At 37.6% G+C, this 16,151-nt stretch overlaps 1 protein-coding gene across 3 annotated transcripts in view; it reads left to right on the top strand.

The window, feature by feature from the left end:
- Positions 1–12,008, top strand: part of Scamp1 (secretory carrier membrane protein 1) — an 87,522-nt gene extending 75,514 nt beyond the window's left edge. For all 3 annotated transcript variants that reach the window (XM_004870191.4, XM_021248544.2, XM_021248545.1), the window contains one exon: positions 9,189–12,008. In XM_004870191.4, the coding sequence (XP_004870248.1) occupies positions 9,189–9,353 (165 nt within the window). In that variant the 3' untranslated portion in view covers positions 9,354–12,008. The remainder of the gene's footprint in view (positions 1–9,188) is intronic.
- Positions 12,009–16,151: the final 4,143 nt, after the last annotated feature.

Here is a 16,151-nt window from a genome sequence, read left to right as displayed (position 1 = left end):
GTTGAGAGACTGGACAGAGGTGAAAAGATGGTAGATGTCACTCAATCTTATAAATCGTTCAGCCACTGGCACAATTCTAAAGAACAGGGACAAGATCATAGAACATGTGAAGTCTGCGTGCCAGCAAAGTCAACAATAATATCAAAAAAGCATGGTCCAGTGACAGAGGAGATGGAGAAACTTCTTCATGTATGGACCAGCATTAGCATTGAGTCCCACTCAGCTTAATGCTTATTCAAGAAAAAACTAAAAGCCTGTTTAAAGACTTGAAGAAAAAAACGAGGTGAACAGGGTGCATCTTCACCTAAGACTCATTTTGTCAGACTTATGATTGAATCCAACTTATGAACGTTCTCCCAGAACAGAACTTGTTCACAAGTTGGGGACTTACTATAAAGGAGTAAGGGAGAGAGGAAGGGTAAGAGGATAAGTAGCTACCAAGTAGTGGGGATAGTAGTTCATATCTAGTTGTGGGATATAACACGGCAAGTTCAAGGAATTAAAAATAGCTCAGAATGGATGGCAAAGAAAATTGGTGCATGGGCTTGGGCAAGGAAAAATGTGGGGTGTTGGTGGTGCAGGGTAGGGGGATGCGATGAGATTGAATGTGTATATAGTTATGTCTTGCAGTGTCTTATAAACTAGGAGACCTTTTGTTAAGAGGTTTGAATCTTCACCCAAAAGTGGTGGTGACCTGTAGAAGAGGTTTAAGGAGGAGAGTAATTGATGATCTGATTTGAATTTTAGAAGCATCGTTCTGAAGTATATGTGGGATGTAGGCAGGGTTGTAGTACCTGGAAAAGCTGCAGCTGGGAGACAGCTAGGAAGCTAGTCAGTAATTACAGTGTCCTGAATGATGCATAGTCAAGAGAAAATGAGCAGGTAATGATTAATTTGACTTGGGCTTTTAAGTGGGGAAAAAAAGAAGTCTGAAGGATGGCACCCAGATTTTTAGATGATAGGCCATTCAGGAATGGAGAGTGCAAAAAGATCAGCTTTGGAGATCAAAGTGGTTTCAGCCTTCTTATGTAGGGGGTTTAAAATACTAGCGGGATGTTATTGTAGTTTTTGGCAGCCTTTTGGATTACATAGGAGCAAGGAAAGAACTGTAGGCTGGCTTTTCAGACTGGGAAGTGTGGACTCCCTGAAGCCTAGAAAGTGCACAAGTGTGAAGATGGGGCGGGCAGAACACTCCAACATAGGCATCTTCTTCGGGGAAGAGTTGAGGAGGGGAATCTGTAGCCCAGGTGATGCCCTGAGATGCTTTCCTGCAGCCCCCAGGGACTGCTGTGAACAGCGCTCTGAACCTCTTCCATGTTCCAGGGATGCAGTTTTTTAGGCTCTGTCCCATGAAAGGAAAAGTTGTAGAGCTGTATTCATGTTCATGTGTCAAGCAATTGGAAGAAATACAACCATTTTCCAAATAAGATAAAAGTTTTGGTATTGAATTATAGAGCATACTCTGATATCTCACCTCGTAGTTAAAGGAGTCATCAGTTACCTCTTTGCATGTGTTTACTTGGTGCTGTGCAAGTCACTAAACTTCCCTGATCTCACATTCTTTCCCTGTGAAATGAGGAGTGTATGTGATTTTCTGCATGATTCTGTGAAGTCCCGTAAATGAGGTTGTCTCTGGTTGCTGAGACAAATTCCCAACACCCACAAATTGAGGGATGAGAGGTTTATTTGGCTCATAGTTTGCAGAGGTTTCAGTCCATAGTTGGCTGGCTACAAGGCAGGATGGCATGGCAGAGGGGCATCACAGAGGAGAAACAGTACATGGAAGGCAGAAGATAGCAAAAGCAAGCAAGGGCCAAGACAAGCCTCCTTCTGTCCCTTAATCCCAGGCTACTGTGATTGGGGCAGTGCCAAACCCATCAGGGGACTGATTTAGTAATCACCCACCCTTAATCCTGGCACCCTTAATCCTAGCATTGCACCATGAATCATTCACACACTCTAGGTCCAGCCACCTCTGAAAAAGCCCCACCTATGACCTCTTGAGGCTTTGCGGGGATATCTAGACACAGGCCATAACCAGGGTGATAGAAGCTAAATGGACTGTTAGGTTGAGAGTGTTCTCCCTCAGCCTCCTCCCACCTCAGGCAGACACGTGCTTTCCAGGCTTCTTTGACTCTGCTTTTGTATTATAACGAGAGGCACTTCTCTTACTGTGACAGAAATTGCGATCCAAGAAAACAAAGGATTTTTCTTTTTCTTTTACATACTTGCTCAAAACTGGCTCTTTAATACAACAAAAATCTTTTGGAGTCTGTAGCCATAGTTTACAACCGCTAGGGGTCAGGCTCTTCACGAACAGTTAATGCCCTTTATTTGCACATTATTTGCCCATAGAATTCTTCGGTTTTATTAGGCGATTCCTCTCTCTAGCCCCAGGGGAACCTACTTTGTAGAATATATTTATTTTAACGGAAATGAATAAAATATTGAGAATTTTGTTGTCATTCTGAAGACTTGCCATTGCTGTAGAGTACCCAATATGTCTTAAGTTCTTCCTTAGCATTGTTTTGTAATCCAAATTTTAGTATTGAAAGAATGCTCATAGACCTCTTAAACATCTTCGTAGACAAGGAACAGTTGAATCCTTATTTTTCAAAAATAGCTTTTTTCCCCTTCAGATTATTTCTAATTGTATTTTTCAAAGCCCTTATTTGTGTAGTGTAAACTATTAGAAAAACTGGGTAACTATTAGGAAGAATTGGATAACTGTGTGGGGCCATGGAGAAAGATGCCATAAATGGGTCAACTGATGAATGAATTGTGAGAGTCTGTCAGAGGGATCAAAAAATGTTCCCTTCTTTTAATCTGTAAAAAATATAAGTTAATATGAAAATACTGAACGTATACACCATAATTTGCATTCATTTGGTGACCTGGTTTTGATTGTCTTCTTCATGAAATTTGAAGACTTGTTTATAAACTTTTATATACCTATTAATAAAATAGTTATTAATTTTTTTTGCATTTCAAAAGCATTTTAAACAAAAGTTGTTTAACAACCAAGTTTGTCTAAGTGCTTTACATTTTTTCATTTACTGAAATGTCTGTTCTAAAGATAGTCTTTTAATTTGTGTGAGACTGCAGAGTTGGGCATATGATTCAGAATAATGACAGTGAAGTCTCACTAATGAATTGGTGTTTTACAGCAAATCTTTGTGAAGATATTCTATTCCATATAAAATTGTAGTCTTCCTAGGTTAAAAGTGAATGTTGCTTTCTTTAAAAGCATTATGCTGTTGCTCAGACTTTTTTTTTCCACTTTATTTTGAACCTAGGATAGAAAGCTGATAATTTTACTGTTTTTGTGTAGACATAAATAGGCACTCTCCCTTCCCCCTCATCAGAATCATCTAGTGCTACTCTTTCCTGATTAGGAACCAGCTCAGAGGATTCACATTGCCTATTAAAATACAGATCCAGATAGTGCATTTCTTCCAGAAAACAAAGAGTGGGTAGAGTAGCACTTTTGATTCCTAGAAAAAACTGGCACTTCTGAGCCAGTTGTTAAAATACTGTTCTCTGTTGGTATCCTTAGTAGGTTTGGTTTAAAGAAAATTTCCCCCTTATTTGTGTGCACTTGCGTTTGTTGCTGGGGATTGGACTGAGACCCTCACACATGCTAGGCAAGGACTCTCCACTGAGCTGTACTCCTAGCTCCTAATTTTTGTTTTATTTTCTTTTAAAGTAAGTACTATGGAAAAAAATGGAAACAAGGTCTTTGTAAATAGGGAAGGGTGGAGCGGGTGAAGGAAGGGCAGGGGAATGGGGAAAAAATAAGAACCAAGATAGATCATGTAAAGGTACAAGATCCCAATGATGAATGTAAATGTATTGTATACCTAAAATGTACCAATAAACTTAATAGAAAAAAAAATAAAGTAAGTACTATGCTGTTTACTTAATAAACACCAAATCTAAGTTAATATAACTAAGTTATTGTGAATTATTTCTTAGACATCTTCAAAGGTAGTGGATCACCAAATATTTAAATGCTATACATGTGGTACTTTTGTCTAACTTATCTTTATATGCATAAACAGCTTTTCTGAAATTCATATGTGCACTTCACTCATTTAAAGTGTACAACTCAGTGGTTTTGGTACATTACATTATTTTTAAATTTAAAAATTATTTTTAAAATGGGAAAATATAAGTCAGGCATGGTGGTGCATGGTTGTAATCCCAGCACTTGGGAGGCTGAGGCAGGAGGACTGCTTTGAGTTCAAAGCCAACCTGAGCTACACAGTGAGTTCAAGGCTAGGCTGTACCACAAAGTGAGACCCTGACTCAAAAAACTTAAATAAATAAATAAGGCAAAAGATATATAATGTAAAATTTTCCATTTTAATAATTTTAAGAATATAATTCAGTGGCATTAATTGTGCAACCACCACCACTATCCATTTCAGAAACTTTTCCATCACAACAAACTCTGTAATTGTTAAGCAGTCCCTCTATTCTTCCCTACTCCCAGCCCCTGAAACCTTTAAAGTACTTGCTGGCTCTCTGAATTGCCTATTAGATATTTCGTTTAAGAGGAATCATACACTGTGCTCCTTTCATACTTGGCTTATGTCACTTAGCATGCTATCTTTAAGGTTCATCCCCATTGTAGCATGCATCAGAATGTCATTCCTTCTTCAGACTGAACAGCATTCACTCTGTGTATTATGTATAGACTACAGTGTGTTTATTCATGGGTTGATGGGCACTCGTCTTTGTTGATTCTGTGATTCTGGGGGTTGAGCCCAGGGCCTTGACCCAGGGTGTTGAACCAAGTGCTCAATCTGCCACCAAGCCACATGCCCAGACAGGACACTTGGTTTTCCCACCTTTTAGCTATAGTGATCAGTGCTGCTAGGAACACTAGTGTAGTCCTTGCTTTTGCTTCTTTTAAGTATACCTGGAAGTGGAATTGCCACATGGTCACGCGGTTATTCTTTCCTTAGGGTTTTGAGAAACTGGCAAACTTTCCTGCAGGGGGTGTGCCTTGTTACTTTCCTATCAGCAGTTTTCCTGCATCCTTACCAACACTTGTTGTTTTCATTTTTCTCAGTAGTGCCATCCTAGTAGGTATGAAGTAGTTTGTTCACTTTTAGAACACTTAATCTCAGAGGTAACAGCAAAGGAAGCATTTTAATTATAATACAGGCACAATGTGCTAGACTTGGATTGCTCTTGTATGGTAACTTTTTAATTTATTTTATTTATTTTTTGAGACAGGGTCTCACTATGTAGCTCAGGCTGCCCTGGAACTCATGGTGATCCTCCTGCCTCAGCTTCCCGAGTGCTGGTGGTAACTTTGTTTTGAAGAACAGGAGAATTTTTTACCATTTAGCCCTAGCAGACAGACAAATAATAATTCAGTGGCTTCTACTGTCAGTTACTCTACTGTGTCTTTTAGGGGGTGAAACAGTGAGTGAAAAGCAGCTCTTGACCTCAGGTGATGGATCACACATGGGTGGGAGCAGACATCAAGGGGCTCGCAGTCCTGGGGCGCTCACAAAGGCAGCGCCACAGCCAGCAGTCACTCTAGAGGACAGAGCAGTTTAGCCTTAAGGAGACCTCCAGGGTAATGGGTTTCTGCAGGGTGGGACTCAGTGGTAATTTAGAGTTTACAAAAAAGGGTATCTGAGCCAGATCCCTGAGCAGGAGAGTTCATAGAGGGTTTTTAGAAAATGTTAAATTGAAAAAGTTTGGCCTAGAGATCCAAATGTTTCTTAAAAACTAAAAGAAAAAACATTTAAAAACCACATTCATTTTTCTTTTCCCAGCTTTTATAAAAGCTAAAATAATTTTGAAATGTCAGGGATCTTATATTAATAAAAGTACTTTCTTGAAGTTTTAATAGAAACACGTTTCTATTTTAAATATACTTTTCATAATGTACAGTTTTGGGTTGTCATATACCACCAAAGTGTATTACTTCTGAAGATGCAGTAAGGAATTGGATTTTCTTCTGAAAGTGTATCTACGTTTTGGCTGTGACATTTGTGCAGATAGTAAAAGATTAATTTTAGTCAGGTGTGGTGGCACATGCCTATAATCTCAACACTTGGGAGGCTGAGGCAAGAGGGTCGCTGCATGTTTAAGGCCATTCTGGGCTACATAGTGAGTTCAAGTCTAGCCTGAATCACATAATGAAACCTTGTCTCAAACCAGAAAACCCCCAAATTAATTTTAATTTATACTAGTTAACCCATCAGTCCTTAGGATCTTGATTTGATCTTTAGGACTCTCTTTGAAGCAGATGGAACAACAAATATTCTTGTTTTATGGGAGTTAAACTTGAGATTTTGAGTGGTGTTCAAGCAGCTAAGAAAGCAGTTGAATTAATAGACACTAAATCAAGTGCCCTTTCTGTGATATTCCTAGAACTAAATATTTAAGTTAATACATTTTTCTCACAACTACAAAAGATACCAAGTACAAATAGCAAGTATTTAACGATAGCAGATATTTTTTTAAAAAATTAAAATCAGGGCCGGGGATTTAGCTCAGTGGTTCCGTCGCTTGCCTTGCAAGCGCAAGGACCTGAGTTCGATCCCTGGTACCAAAAAACAAAAACAAACAAACAAAAAATTAAAATCATTATGTTAAGACTTTGACTTTGATTCTCTGAGGAATACAAATTATCCTTAAGAATTATTCTTAAAGATAGCCAAATAAGCTTTCTGAGATGTTGATCTCATGATTAGCCTATCATCTTTCATAAGACCCTGAAGTAAAGAATTTTCCCTTTATACAGGGGTAAACTGCAGCATTTGAACATTCATTGTATGTTAAATACATACATGGTCTTTTCCCTCTAGGTGGCTCTCTGGGTCTGTGTAGATACAGACAGATGAAAAATGTGGGCTCTTCTACCTTTCTTTAGCTCTATGGGACTATGGTGACATTTTAAGTAGTTAAACTCTGAACCCTATGAACAGGTAACATCAGCTACTCAAAATGAAAAATAAAATAACCAAGCAAATTAGAACTAACATTTATTTGTTACATGCATGCCCATATACTTGGGGGGGGAAAGGGGAAGACAGACAAGTAAACTTGTAATTGCTTTGTATTCGGAGTGCATCTACTAAGTTAAGAAGTATTAGAGTTCTGTAATATACCTTATTTTCTGGGCTCCAGTCATTTGTATTCAGTGTAAGACGAGTTTCTTGAACATAGGAGTGGTAATTTATCTGTATCTTTAATTTCCATAGAAAACTTGTTTTGGAAAGGGAATAAAAATAATTCTGTACTCAGTGATAGTGCGGAACACTAGGGAAAGAATTGTAGTTTCTCAGCCTAGGTGTGTGCAGTACCCCTCTCTTCTCCCTGCCCATTGTACACTCTGATCCACAGCAGTACAACACTGACTTTCACCACTGCATCAGAAGCACTTGGCTATCTGGAGATTTCTTTTACCCAGATAACAAATTGCATCTTATTTCTTGACATAGTTTCTCCTCTTGATATCAGTGAAAAATCCCTGGTTATTCACATTCTTCTTATAACAACTACTTCTTGTTTTGGATGCCCTAAAAAAATATTGCTCTCTTAAGAGGTTTCTGTATTTGACTTTCTTCTCTTTCTGCTGTGTGGTTTTCTGAAGATGGTTTCATGTATGTCAAGATTTCAGCTACCATTTATATGATGTCTTAGTCCCTGTGGGCTATGATAACAAATACATCATAGATTGAGTGGCTCAAAGAACAAATATTTTATTTCTTACAATTCTGGAGGCTGGGGAGTCCAGGATCAAGGTACTGGCAGGTTGGGTGTTTAGTAGGGTCATTAGGTGTTTGGTGGGGACATAGCCATTTTCTGTGTCCTTATGTAGTAGAAGAGGCAGGAGAACTCTCTGGGGTATTTTATAATTCCAAACATAAGGGCTTTACTTTTATGACCTAATAGCCTCCCAGAGACCCCCACATCCTAGTACCATTGTATTGGGGACTATTAATATTTTGACACAAGAATTTGGGGAGAAGGGACACAGACATTTAGCTCCCTCTGTGGCTTCCCTGTTAATGTCTTTTGTCTGTTTTTATTCTGTGCTCCAAACCAAATCTTTTTTTACCTGCTGTAGCAGGCCAGCAGTAGGTGTTCAGGTGTTCAGACACTGGTAGAATGAATGAATATTTACCCTAAATTAACCTCTCCTATTCTCTGCTTTCCTAAAACTACTCTCCAGTATTCCAGCTTGAGTTGAGAGTCTTCGGCCTTCTGTCTTTTCTTGCTCCACATTCACTGCACAATTACCATTTTCTATCCAGGTTTGAGAATAAAGAGTCAGAAAAAGCACTGACTTGAATGCACTTGGCCCTTCTCCAAAACCCACTTTGATTAAATTTCAGTGTGGCTTCTAATTTAGGTCCAATCACAGTGCAATTACTGGCTCACTTGTTCCCCCTCTATGTACCCCAAGGTTTGTGGGCATGTAATTAATTCATGTTGTAATTTACCTCATTTTTTACTCTTTTAAGTTTGTGTTAAATTGAGTGGTTCATATGTATCAGTAAGCTTCATAGTTTGATTATATAGCTTATGAAGATAGAAAATTTTTGAACTTTACTATGAAAATAAACTGCAAGATTTGAGTAATAAATCAGTATAGACAGACAATTCTCCATAGTCTTTCTTTATCAATGCTTTAGAACTTGATCAGAGAAAAAGAAAAATAATACACAGAGTGGATACCAGAAGTAAGTTTTAAGAATATAAATAGTGTGTGGTTAAGGAAATGATAAATGATACCATCACATTATGATAGGGTTAGTGCTGCGTATGTAGCCAGCATAGAAATAGTTAAGGTGTCAAATTGTCTGGGGTAGTAAATTAAAATCAGACCATCCTATGTTATGTTTAAATCATTCTGTGGCAAAGGTGTAATACCTTAATGGAGGCCAGAGGGAAACAGCTTTTTGCAGTTGGTTAAGGATTGTTCTTTAGTTTTGGCTTGAATTGCCATAATTGTCTCTTCAGCTTGGGAAAGAAAATGAAAAAGCCATATTAAGAGAATATTTAAATATAAATGTGTACCCATGTGCTGCCTAATGTTTTTAATTCTAGAAATCATGACTAGAATTGTCTTTTATCTCTGAGTAATGTTGAGATCAAGGATACTGGAAATGATGCGCAGGTGCCACTCACTGCTCCACCATTTTGTGCCTCTCTAGGTACATGGACTGTATCGCACAACGGGTGCTAGTTTTGAGAAGGCCCAACAGGAGTTTGCAACAGGTGTGATGTCCAACAAGACTGTCCAGACTGCAGCCGCAAATGCAGCTTCAACTGCGGCCACGAGTGCGGCTCAGAGTGCTTTCAAGGGTAACCAGATCTAGAGGCCTCCGCAGTACACTGTTACCTTCTGACGGTACCATTCTCTCCAGTTACTGTATTCTGCAGGTGTTTTTATGTTGGAAACACAGTACACACAGCATGAGTATTTCCTGTTCACATGTGCATGGGGTAAAAGCAGAAAAATTTCCACATCTTATTTTACTGAATAGTTTCTTCATATTTCAGTGCCCCAGCAGAAGAATATTACATGCTAAATAAACATTCTCCATATTTTGGGGGGATGGTGTTCAGCAAATTATTTCAGTGGTGACCAGCTGAAATTAACATGGTACAAAAAAACATGGTACAAATTAACATGATCTAAAAAACTCTTAGTACTAACTGTAATTGTTCTTTTAAGACTCTTTAATGGTAAGTATGACACAAGAAAGCATTCTTCTTTTCCTTATTTATTTTGAAAGAAATAAGCCAGCAGAGACACACATTTTTAAATTGACTTACTTTTTTATCAGTTTCAGTCACCAGTGACAGCCTGTGTGACTGAATTGTGGTAGATGATGTATATTTTGTCTTTTATTTTCTTTTTTAAGAGTAGTTGATATTTTGATAAGTCTCTCATCTTGCATGGACAACATGTTGCTTAAATTAAAAGAATTAGTATTTTGGGTTCTGTACTGCGTATACTTAATAGGAATCAGGGTTGTTTATGGATCATAGAAGTGATTTTCTGTAATAGTTTCTTTTAAATAAAAATTATTGGGGTACAATATGAGACTTTAATATAATATGCAGTGCATTATCCAAAAGAGAAGGTAGTCAGTGCAATAGAATGTAGAAATAATAATTCCTTTTATTTTATTTCTAATTTTCAGTATTCATATAGTAAAATTTTACTGTATGGAAACTTTAGTATATTCTCTTGGGCACTCTTTTTAATTGAACTGAGATTGTGTTCGGCAGCTTATTTTGGGTGTGTGTGTGCGGGTGCGTGTGTATTTTTTGACAGAGGTATTAAAGGCTAACCTAATCCTTGTCTAAAAAGAATATACAGTATTTAAGGAATTTTTCCTTTAGCCTCTCATTTCTAGTGGCATTAAAAATAAAAAGACCTTAGCATTTCTAATATACTTGAATCCCTAATGGGCCTACGTCTTTCACTTTTTGAGATAGACTGAATACATTTAAATTGTTCACAATAAAAAAATCAAAACATTGCACCAAGCAAGACAGTACATACAAACTGTTAAAAGCATTAATTATGAACATAATCACATTGAAATCATTACCGTGTAGCACAGAACTTTATTCTTAGGTTATACTTGGGTTTAAACTTTGAATCATTTGTAATATTGATTAAATGACTTAAAAGCATTTCTAAATCATGCTGTATTTTGAAAACCTTTAGGTAACTTTTGGTTTCAGAATGATGGGTAGTGGTTTATGCAGCTTGATTTTAAGTAAAGATGATGTATTGGATTATATTATTTAAGAATGAATCTTTTAAAAAAAATCAAGTGGGCATAAATGGAATAAATCATATTTATTCTCCTTCCCAAATCTGGGGTTTAAAGTAAGTTTCATGCTGAAGGTGGGAGGCCAAGTTCTTACTGTTTATGAGGAGGCTCTGTGTGCTCCTCGGAAACAGAGCTCATGCAGCTGTTTACATTTGATTTATTTGGGACTTTATTAATTACATAGTTGCAAAACATTTCTTTTATTCTGAAGAAAATAGGATTCAGAGTGTGAATTAAAGCTGTTTTTATAAATATTTCTAATCAGTGATAATCTTCACCTACATTCTCACCCAGCCCAGCAGCTCTAGTTCTTCAGATCCCATAGTCTTAGTGAAAACTTGTTTTATTGGGTGTGGATTTTTCAAAACATTAACCACAAAATGCAACAAGAGCATTGTATCTGCCACTAATTTATATCCCAAGTCCATTTTTTTGTTTTTCTCTAAAAGAAAAACAATAATAACAAAAGTATTGTCAGATTTTTGAAAAATAACTATTTTTTCCTTCAGAATTGCAATGTTTTTGTTATGTAGAAATCTCCAAAGGTAACATTATTAAAAGCAAAGATTATTACAACCCACAGTGTCTTTTTCTGTGTGAACAGAGAAACAAACCTTTAAATTTCAATTTAATACAAGTTAATACAAGTTAAGAGGGAGAATTGTTTTTTAGAAACATAAATGTGCATTGCCTACACACTGACAATGCCTGCAGTTCAATCAGGTATGAAAGCAGCTTTAAATTCTCATATTCACTTGTCTCAACAATAATCAGTAAACAGTTAATTTTTACTCAACAAAAGATTGGCATTTGTTAGTTTTTCATACTTAATACTAAAATTATGAGGTACCACCATCACAAAATGGTCTTCATATGGTAGGCATCCACATCATCTTTCAGTTTGCATTATTAAATTATGACTATTCTATTTGAAGCTAAAGTTTGAACACTGGAAAAAAAATTCTTGCTCAGTGATTTGTAATCTGGGTCTTGGTTCTTGATCTGGGGATGTTTGTATATTTTGTAGGTGAGTATACTGCGCTGCCATCATGGTGACTGTCATGGTTCTGTACCAATGCCTTCCATCTGTCCTCTAATGTTGCATGTTTTCAGTGGTTTGGAAGTTTTGTATATTTATTGTATTAATGCAGAGTGTCATAAAATAAAATACTGTTTATTGGATGGATGTTTGCATAATTTAAACACTATTAGTTATAGGTTTAATGTATCTAGAAGTTTCTTTTCACATTAAAAAAAAATCTAATTTTGTCATTGCTAAACAGAATATAAAAGACTTAGTTAAAAACCCTCAGCAACATAAAATGACAATTTTTTTCTGTTGCGATGAGACCTTTATAGGTAGTAGAACACGAGCTTCCGCCACACTAAATATTTTGACCACTTTTAAGGTCTAGAAGTTAGATGTAGAATGAAAAACTTTTCCCGAAAAACTTGAAATGGGTGTCTCTAAGCCGGTGTGATCCTCATTTGATGGAACTTGGGTTCTGTTCCTAACCTTACTTACCTGTGACTGTCCTGTGTACTGATGAAAGCGCCTATTTGTGTATTGGGTTTTTTACTTGACCAGCTAAAGAAGATGTAAAAGTGTAATCTAAAATTATGTTCATGATGTATCTTGAGAAATATATGTTGGAATAAAGTAGGAAGTTTTTTTTTTTTTCCTGAGTGTTAACTAAAAAAAGTGAGTTTGAGTTTTATTACTCTTCACTCACTAGGAAAATATCCTATAATTCATGTTGAGGTAAAGTATGGCTTGTGCTTCATGGGGATATATGTGGTTAGGTTTATTGGCTGTTTCTGTAAATGATTTGCAATGACGTAATGTTATGGTACTCATAGTGGAAAATGCTGACATCAGCATCCTCTGTACTGGTCAGATTTGTGTTTAGCATGACTGTTTATAGAATGCATTACATTTTGAACATGTTCTCCTGCTGTGTGTAGCTTACAATCAGTATAGTTGTTACACACCATTTCCCTACATATCTTGCCATTTTTTACCATAAGGAGAATGTTTAGAGGAATTTGTTGATTCCATGTGATTAAACCTTTGAAGGTAAAATAAGAATGGTTAACTTAAAAGTAATTGAGAATGGTTAAAAATAGCAAAGGTCTCACATTGATAAGTTTTCAAATACCATAGTAAAAATTTATTTAGATTGTAGTAGTATAATGTTTTACAACATTAGGACTTATTTAAAATACATTTTTCTTTAACAAAGTTGTATCTCAGTGGTCAAGTATTACGGAAAATGAAGGCTTTCCACTAGAATTTTAGAGCCCATTTTATAAAGCATGTGTGCTGTATTCACACTGTCAGTAATGGAGAGCTCTAATTTAAAGATCCTAAGGCAGTGATAGTGAACCTTTTAGAGACCAAGTGCCCACACTGCAACCCAAAACCCAAGCTCACACTTACTTATCGCAGAGTGCCAACACTGCAGTTAAACCTGTATACTGAGGTTTTAGTTTAGGAAAAACAGCTCACACATTAACATCCATTGTTTTAGAAGAAAAACAAATAATATGTGTTCTGTAGGTTTGCCATTACTGTCCGAAAGAAATAGGAAAAGACTTGCTGTTTTCTCATCCTTCCCATGTATTTTACATTTTATTTTTACTTTATGGTTTGGGGTAGACAAAGCCTTCAACCTGTAGAATTTTTATTAGCACTGTTCATGTTTTCAACTGGCAGGGGTACATGGGAGCTGCCATGTGGCAGTGCAGTGAGTGTTCTGTTTTGTGTGTAAAAGAAGATAACTAACATTGCCCATACTTTTATACCCATGAAGAACTTTTGTTAAAGTCTGGTTTATATTTACCTATTAGATTTTGTAGGAAGACAACTTGCATTCTAAAACTAAGAAACGACACTTCCCTTTACCTCTTTTAGAACTTTTAGGGATGCTTTCCCAGCTCTCTCAGGCCCTGTTTCCTTGTGCCCCTGATGACCACGCACACTGGTTTAGATGTCACAGTGCACTCGGGCCTGCCTCGTGAGGTTTTCATTCTGATGCAGAGGAACCCAGAACTACACTCTTTCAGACTTGAAACCTATGGGATGGCCATATTCTGCCACGAAAGAGGAACCACCAAGAAAGCTCATCTGCACTGAGAAGGAAGAAGGAAGCAGACGTGCAAAGGGACACAAAAGATCTTCACAGCTTTCCATCTATGGAGGGCCAGCTGCTCTTTTTATCCCAGCCCATTATCCTCATAATATTCTTACTGTCTTTTTCCCTGACCTATCCTGAACTGTTTTCTTATTACTTTCACTGGGGCATTTTAACTAACACAGTGGTTTATCTTTTTCCACTTACTATGTTTCTGAGTATATTTTTATAATACTTGGTAGCTGTATAGCTATCATAAAGTGCTCTAATTCTCTTACATTCAGATTTTCAGGTTTCTTTGTTATATATGATTATTGTGGAATACACTGTCACTAAATTTGGGGGCCTTAGCTTTTTGTCCTTTCCTCAGGACAAATTGCTGGGTCACTGGTATGCGTATTTTTAATAAGACCTTTGATGTGGATTGCCAAGTTGCTCTCCGATATTTGGCCCCCATCTGCTATGTACAAGTTTCATGTCCATGCCCTAGCCAATACTGGATGTTCCTTTTCCATGAAAGTCTTTTTATACCAGTGGTTCTGACAGATAACCAGGAGGTCTGTTTTCTAAGCATTCTGGTTTCCCATACTTGAGAGTTCACTCAGTGCTGGTATGTATGTATGTATGTATGTATGTATGTATGTATGTATGTATAGTTTTGCTAAATAGGAGTATATCCTGTATCCATAGAGAAATCTACTTCCTGAAAGCTCTAAGGTAAAGTGATTAGCTGAAAAGTTTATGTGGAAAGAGAAATGGTGGCCTCAGGTAGCCAATCTGCTGAGTTATTCCAGGTAAAATTAGATTGGTTTTGATGACACATTGTTACCCTTCACAAAATGTAATTTCTCAAAATAGCTGTCAATGATACTAATCTGGGAAGACAAGATTCTCTTAATTTTCTTCCAGTATTAAGGAATTACAATATACTTGTATATACACTGAATGAATTTATGAAGTAATTTCTGTGATTAGCCCTGCTTTTACAGAGGACTAGGAAATCACCCCCAGAAGTCTGTGTAAGTGGTCTTGGGCATTTGGATGTTTGACGAAACTTTCGTGTAGGACAAATCCTTAATTACTAGGTTAAATATGCTTCTTATGTGACATAATAGCTGCTTATACTAAGAAAATAAAACTATCAGAGCCCATCATCTCTTTTACTTCTGTCACATACCTGTTGAGTTTTTAGTGTGTTGTCAGGATGATGAATTGAAAATAATGGTATCTTCAAAAATATGAAAAATTAGCCAGGGGTGGTGGCACATCATGTAATCCCAGCACTCTGGGAGGCTGAGCCAGGAGGATCACAAGTTCAAGGCCAGCGTGGGCACCTTAGCAACTTAGTGAAACCCTGTCTCAAAAGAGGGCAGCGGGGGGCGGATTTAGCTCAGTGGTTTTGCCGCCTGTTATGCAAGCACAAGGACCTGCGTTCTATCCCTGGTACCAAAAAAAAAAAGAGGGCTGGGGATGTAGGTCAGTGTGAAGGCCCTGGGTTCAGTCTCCCATGTGACAGAAACAAAAATATAAAAAGTAGTGCTAGGTTTTTCTATGCAAAGGAGGAGCAGTATTTTCATCAGTTGTGCTCCTCCGATGTGTCTTTCTGGAGTCATAGTGGAAGACACTGTTTGGCACCCCAGGTGTTGGTGTGTATTGGCTGTTCCATCCCTTGCTCATCATTCTAGGGAGCAGAGAACAGCGTATTTGATGTCTGTATTTGCACCCTGCTGTGTCACTGACTAGCTTTCCAGTCTAGGGCAAATGACTTAACTTCAGCTGTGACTTACGTGGCAGTTACTTGTCTGTAAAGAAGGATAATAGCTCCTACTTCATAGGGTTTTGGTGAATAAACAAGGTACGTGAAGTGTTTACCATAGTATCTGCACAATAACCAGACGCTGCAGCATCTCTTCATGTACTCACACCTGTGTCTAGACAGACCCACACCCAAGTTTCTGCCTCTGTCTGGTCTTCTCCATTGTGTCTCTAGCTGCACATAGGACATCTCCAGCAGCAGCACCCCACACTGCACCTTCCAACTCTCCACTGTCCCTGCTCCTTTTGGACTCATCTGGGTGCCTGTGTCACTCTACACTGACACTGGCAGTCACCCTAGACTCTCCTTCCCCACTGCTGTGTTCATCCATTCTCCCAACATCTCTAATTCAGCCCAGCATTACCTTCACTACCA

The sequence above is a fragment of the Heterocephalus glaber genome, unplaced genomic scaffold (genome assembly GCF_053883595.1).
Source record: "Heterocephalus glaber isolate CG9 unplaced genomic scaffold, H.glaber_assembly_v1.0 deba00001757, whole genome shotgun sequence".
Lineage (NCBI taxonomy): Eukaryota > Metazoa > Chordata > Mammalia > Rodentia > Bathyergidae > Heterocephalus > Heterocephalus glaber.
This window is presented reverse-complemented; position numbering and strand designations above follow the sequence as displayed.